Raw genomic sequence first — 6000 nt, 5'->3', positions numbered from 1 at the left:
AAAAAAAAAAAAAAGAAAGAAAGAAAGAACAGATCCCATGACTGGACTCCTTTTCTTTGTTTCCCATTTGTTCCACAGTGAAATTAGCTTTCTAGAGCCACAACTTTATTGAACCATTCTTATCAAGCTCAATGAATGTATTCTTAAGTGCCTTTTGTATTTTTATCTTTAATTTCCTGGTATGCTTATATCTTACATTCTTCCTAGAAATAAATGAAGTACATATTTTACTTATTTTTTAATAAGCTTTTTTTCACATCAGGTGACCTCATATGAAGTTCAGTTTCAATGCAAGAATATTAGAAATTCAGATGATTAATCAAGAATCAAAATGCCTTCTTGTACCTACAGGATTGTTGAAATAATCTTATGCTATTGTCAATATCTATTGTATCAGTACTTATAAATCAACAGTTTAAGGGTGACATGTTGTAGTTTTCATTTGTTTTCTCTTCAATCAATTTTGATGAAACATTTAGCTAACAATAAATTGTACCTGTGTGGCAAATAAATGCTAAGATGCCTCCCAATGATTTCAGCCTCCTAGCATTAACACCCTTGTGTATTCTCCCCCACCCCCCCATTGAATGTGGGGTGGAAATATCAGCTCAGTTATAATAAATAGCATAAGGCAGACATTATGGAATGTCACTTCAGAGATTAGGTTATAAAAAGTCTTGGGCATGTATTTGCTCTCTGTCAGTGCTTGCTTTGGAGAAAGCCTGCTGGCATGCCATGAGACAGTCCTGTAGAGATATTCCTATGACAAGGAACTTGAGAGAATTGAGAGGAATTCAACAGCCAGCAAGATATCAATGTCCTTAGTCCAATACCTATGAGGGAGTGAGGCCTGCCAAACACCAAGTGCACTAGTGGGCTTAGAAGAAGTAATATCATCGCTAAGTCAAGTATTCAAGTTAGACAGTCGTCATGCCTGATAGCTTGTCTGCAACCTTGAGAGACCTTGAACTACAGACACTCAGCTAAGCCTCACCTAAATTCCTGACCCACAGAAACTGAGAGATGAATGTTTGTGTTTCGAGCCACAAAATTTTGGGGAAACTTTTTATGTAGCATTAAATAATACAACATATTTGACTTTACATCAAAGAGGAATATCTTTTCTAAGTAATGCATAACTGATTGCCCATTTTTGTATCATTAAAAGTTACAACTCTCCTCAATGATATACTGAGCATTAGTCAAAGTTTAAACAGCAAAGATTATGTATGGTTAGTCAGGAAATAATAATCGCAATTAGGCTATCAGAAATCCACGCAAATCATTTTCGAATTTGGACTTGCAAAAAAATGAATAAAACTGAGAATGTAATTTGTAAAACCAGTGACTATAAATGCCCCCAGGTTTACAGATAAATGAGTGTCTTAGAATAATATTTACAAAGAGGGAAGGTTTCAGCTACAGGCAACCTCTCCCTAATGAGGTCACTCATCTGGTCCTGATTAGTGCACGTCTGGAATAGACATTTTTGTCTACATTTTAGTAAGCAGCATGATCGTGCCTTGCTGGGAGGGACTCTAATGACAGATCTGATACCTGCAACCTTCAACCATCTGATGAAGCAGAGAAATGGCACAGATATCAAAATGGTTAAGTGTTTGAGAACATGGAAGAAATGGAGAACTGCCTTCTTCCTGAAACAATCAGAATAAAACTGGCAGAAGTCAACTGGACATTTGTTGTCAATAAAGAATGATAAGTATAAAAATTGTGAAGTTAGAAGTATATTACAATTATCTTGAACCTCAATATAAATATGGAGAAAATTTGAGAGGGGGCCAGCCTCATAAAAACAGTACATGCACATTTCACTCATTTAAGTAATTCAAAATATTGATCTTGGAATTATTTATTTAAAAACCATTTTAAAACAAGCCTGTTCCAAGGGAAATTGGGAGAAGAGAAAGAGAGTCTAAGGAATATCTTCAAAGTGAAGAATACATCACCAACTAATGGGAAAATGAGAGTTGAGCTTATCCTACCTTTCTAATAAGATCATAATCTCATAGTAAATAAGATGGTTTGGCAATTGTATGGAGATTTATTTCCCTTCATAGGTTAGGCTGTAGTGAACCCATGACTACTGTTGTAACTTTCTAACTGCTTTTCCAAACTGTATTCTGTTTCTCCACAATTTTACCCACTCCTGTAAGATTTATTTTCCCAAATCAGAAATCTCATCATGCTTTTGTGGTCTACCCAAAATGTGTATGTCTTCTCCTAACTACTACATTAGTTAAACATTTATGACATTCCAGTGAGTCTCTCCACAGAACGGCAAAGCAAGCAAATCCTGTCCAGCTTCCCAGATTGGTATCATGGTTCGTTATTTATCAGCTGTGACATTATGGCAAGTAAAGTAAAATTCTCTGTATCAGTCTCCTTATCTATGATAGAGGATAATGATTTTAATGAGTACAAATGTTTATTATAATAATTAAAATAAATAATCCATGACGTGTTAGGAATAGTGACTGACATTAGCTATTACTTTATTATTGCTATTTGAGATTCAAAGTAACCTAAGGTTAAGAGTGTCTACCATCTGAGATTTCATATATATTATCCTATTTAGCATGAACTACAAATTTCTGAAATAGGAATTAATATTTCCATTTTACACACGAGGAGATCATGATCCAGATGTTTTAAGTGAATTCTCTGCATTCTTAAAGTAAGCTACAGCCAAGTTCCAGCCCAGATTTCTTGACTTCATCTTCAGAGGACTTTTCATTGCACAAGTTTGGCCTTCCTGGTATATTACCTAGTGCTCCACTGTGAAAAATACTGCTTAATAGTGCTGGCAATGAGTTTACGACCCAGCATAACCAGTTTCTTGCAATTCAAACAAACTCTCTGGGACTCAGTTTTTTTCTGCTGTAAAAAATGGACAGTGATGTTATGCTCATATTTTTAAACTGATCAAGAGGATTACTTCACTTAAATAGTACAGTAACTGGCATCTATCATGTGCACGATTGTGTTAGTTTATGTAATTATATATTTATAGTTTTAGTTTTGTTCATTTACATCAAAACATTTAATGTCATCCTAGCTTTCCACATTTTATTTCCTCACTATCAGTGCCTTAATCTTCCCTGTGCTCATTTCTGTCCATTGAAAATGTAACCTTCTTTCATAGAGAGATGTTTTCCTTTGTCCCGAAGCAATGCCTTATTCTTCTGCTAGATACAGACCCACAAACCCCTTGTCCAAGCTCTGTGGTGATAGATGCTTCACCATTCAGAATTTTGTCTTATTTTAGAAAGGTGAAAGAATGCCTATCTTATGGATTACATGATAGTCTCTGGAAGAATCTGGAACAGAATCTTATAATCAAAGATAGTCATATTTTTGCTGCAAATAATATAAATGTTCACACTTATTTAGATAAATAAAGATTATAAACAAGCTCAGATTATTTCGGGTCATATATTCCAACACATGGAGATCAGATAGCATGTGATGCCAAATAATTAAATTAAAAAATTTTGTGATCAGTTTGATTTTAGAGTTGTGCATACAGACATGTAGACCCGTATGATCTCTCCCCACCTCCTGCAGCAGTTTTGCTATGTTGTCTGTAAGGCTATGTGGTATGAGGACATTCTTAGATCCTACTAGGTATGTTAGGCATACTTTATAAACAAGAAAATATTATCCCAGTATTCCAAATGCAAAGACAGTGCTAAAGGTATTTATCTTCCAAATATGGCAATACCTCTTTTCATGGTCATTAATATACACTGGGTCATTATTTGAGCATATTTCTTTGAAAAGAAGCTGCTTAAATTATACTGCTATTAATTCCACAATAAGATCGCATCAAGAATTTAACTCTGGTCTGTGTGAATTAGGATTCTAGAAGAGGTAGGTAATGCTCCAAAAGTTCAAATTTGAATCTAAAATTTGAAAATTAGGACACGATAGGGGAACATTCTTAGCCTCTTAATTTGCAATTTGAAGGTATGTAATTTAAAAGTCAGTGATAACAGGGGTGCCTGAGTGGCTCAGTCAATTAAGCGTCTGACTTTGGGTCAGGTCATGGTATCATGGTTTGTGAGTTCAAGCCCCATGTCAGGCTCTGTGTTGACAGCTCAGAGCCTGGAGCCTGCTTCGGATTCTGTGTCTCCTTCTCTCTCTGCCCCTCCCCTGCTCACATTCTGTCTCTCTCTCTCCCAAAAATAAACAGACATTTAAAAAAAAAGTCAATGATGATATTCTTTGACTAAAACTGATTTCATGCTGTGTCTTGGTAAACATTTTTTTCTTATGATTTACTTTAGAAGAAACAATAATTCTTGCCATCTCACCTATATGTTGTCCATACATGTGATAAAAGAAGCTGAAACAATATGCAGTGTTCGTGGGGCCATAAGGGTTTTTAGGAGCTATGCTGAAAACAGGGCTGAGAAGTCGGGCCTTTTCACCTTCCAGTCTGGGTCGAGATGTCTCAATGTACATATAAAAACCTTTAAAAAGACAACATAAATGTTTAGACAAATTATTATTAGGAGACATGAAATTTAATCATTAAGGAGATTTAGAGTTTTTATAAGAAGTGCATTCTAGATGCACAGGAGAATTTTGATATCATTTGTGAAATCTTTATATATATAACATCAAGAATAAATGATCTACATAATGAAAGATAAAATTGCTTGAATGTACAAAAATGTTAAACAAAATAGGAATTTTAGACTTGAATTATCAAAAACATCTAATCTCTCAACTATATGTGTCTGTGAGGTCTGAGAGAAAATTAATGTCTACAAGCTTTGGAAATATCTGAATTATTGAGTCTATGCATTAAAAATTTAAGGTTTTATCCCATAATCTTCAAATCTATAGCAAAGCATTCTGTGCATGTCATATTAATGGCATTTTTAGAAGTCCAAGACGGGAGTACATTTCATACCCTCATACCTTCTTTAGAGCCACTACGATCAGCATTCGGTCCTGTGTTTGGAGTGTATTTTGTATTTCTCGTTGCAGTACTTTGCTTTGTCCAGTCAAAATTATCTGTATCATCTTGGGTGAATAAACAAATGTTACCATCTTCAAATCCACAGTGAAATTCTCCTGTTAACAAATTTTAGTTAAATTAATATTAATTAAATTAATATAAACACAATATTCTTATAAAAATTTTAAAACATCATACAACAATAATAATGCAAGATTTCAATAATGGCACCAGGGCCATGGTAGTGCAAAAGAGTATGACTAAACATGAAACTATTTCAATTTTAATAAAGAGAAAAATAATCTTGATGTATATAAGCCAGTAATATCTTAAACCCAAGTCATTTTCCTCTGAAATATCTAACTAAAATTTAACTACGGCTGAAGACTTTTCCCAACTTTTTAAAAAATTATTTTAATGTTTATTTATTCTTAAGAGAGAGAGAGAGTGAGAGCGCAAGAGATGGAGGGGCAGAGAGAGGGAGACACAGAATCTGAAGCAGGCTCCAGGCCTCTGAGCTGTCAGCATTTACCCTGATGTGTGTGGGGCTCGAACCCATGAGCCACGAGATCATGACCTGAGCCAAAGTCGGACACCTAACCAACTAAGCCATCCAGGCTCTCCATGACATTTCTCAACTTTCATTTTTCAAGTATAAGAACAACACAAACAAAATTGTCAATTATAAAATTATCTTTATTAATTTACCTGACAACACTTTAAAGCTGTATACCTTGAAGTTAAAATTTTTCACACCATCTCTGGAGATGCTTTCACATATAAGCACTTGCAGAAATGGAAGTTTACTTAGGGGAAGATAATAGCAAAATATTTTAAAAAGTAGTTATCTTTTATGTTTTTTTTAAATGTGAATTTGGCAGATGGTTGAAATTCACTAGAAATAAAAAAAAAATGAAAAGAATTTATGAAGACTGTGGAAGGCCTGGGATTTCCTGGATGCCTGCCACATGCTAAGTTCAGACCCAACAAAAAGTTCGGAGAGAGTTTTCTTC

General features: G+C 34.6%; 1 protein-coding gene across 1 annotated transcript in view; it reads right to left on the bottom strand.

The window, feature by feature from the left end:
- Positions 1 to 6000, bottom strand: part of LOC125910313 (MAM domain-containing glycosylphosphatidylinositol anchor protein 2) — a 331066-nt gene that overhangs the window by 31523 nt on the left and 293543 nt on the right. The window contains exons 11-12 of the mRNA XM_049614096.1: positions 4948 to 5103; positions 4335 to 4493 (exon numbers count right to left, since the gene is read on the bottom strand). Of these exons, the coding sequence (XP_049470053.1) occupies positions 4335 to 4493; positions 4948 to 5103 (315 nt within the window). The remainder of the gene's footprint in view (positions 1 to 4334; positions 4494 to 4947; positions 5104 to 6000) is intronic.

Source organism: Panthera uncia (genome assembly GCF_023721935.1).
Source record: "Panthera uncia isolate 11264 chromosome B3 unlocalized genomic scaffold, Puncia_PCG_1.0 HiC_scaffold_1, whole genome shotgun sequence".
NCBI lineage: Eukaryota > Metazoa > Chordata > Mammalia > Carnivora > Felidae > Panthera > Panthera uncia.
This window is presented reverse-complemented; position numbering and strand designations above follow the sequence as displayed.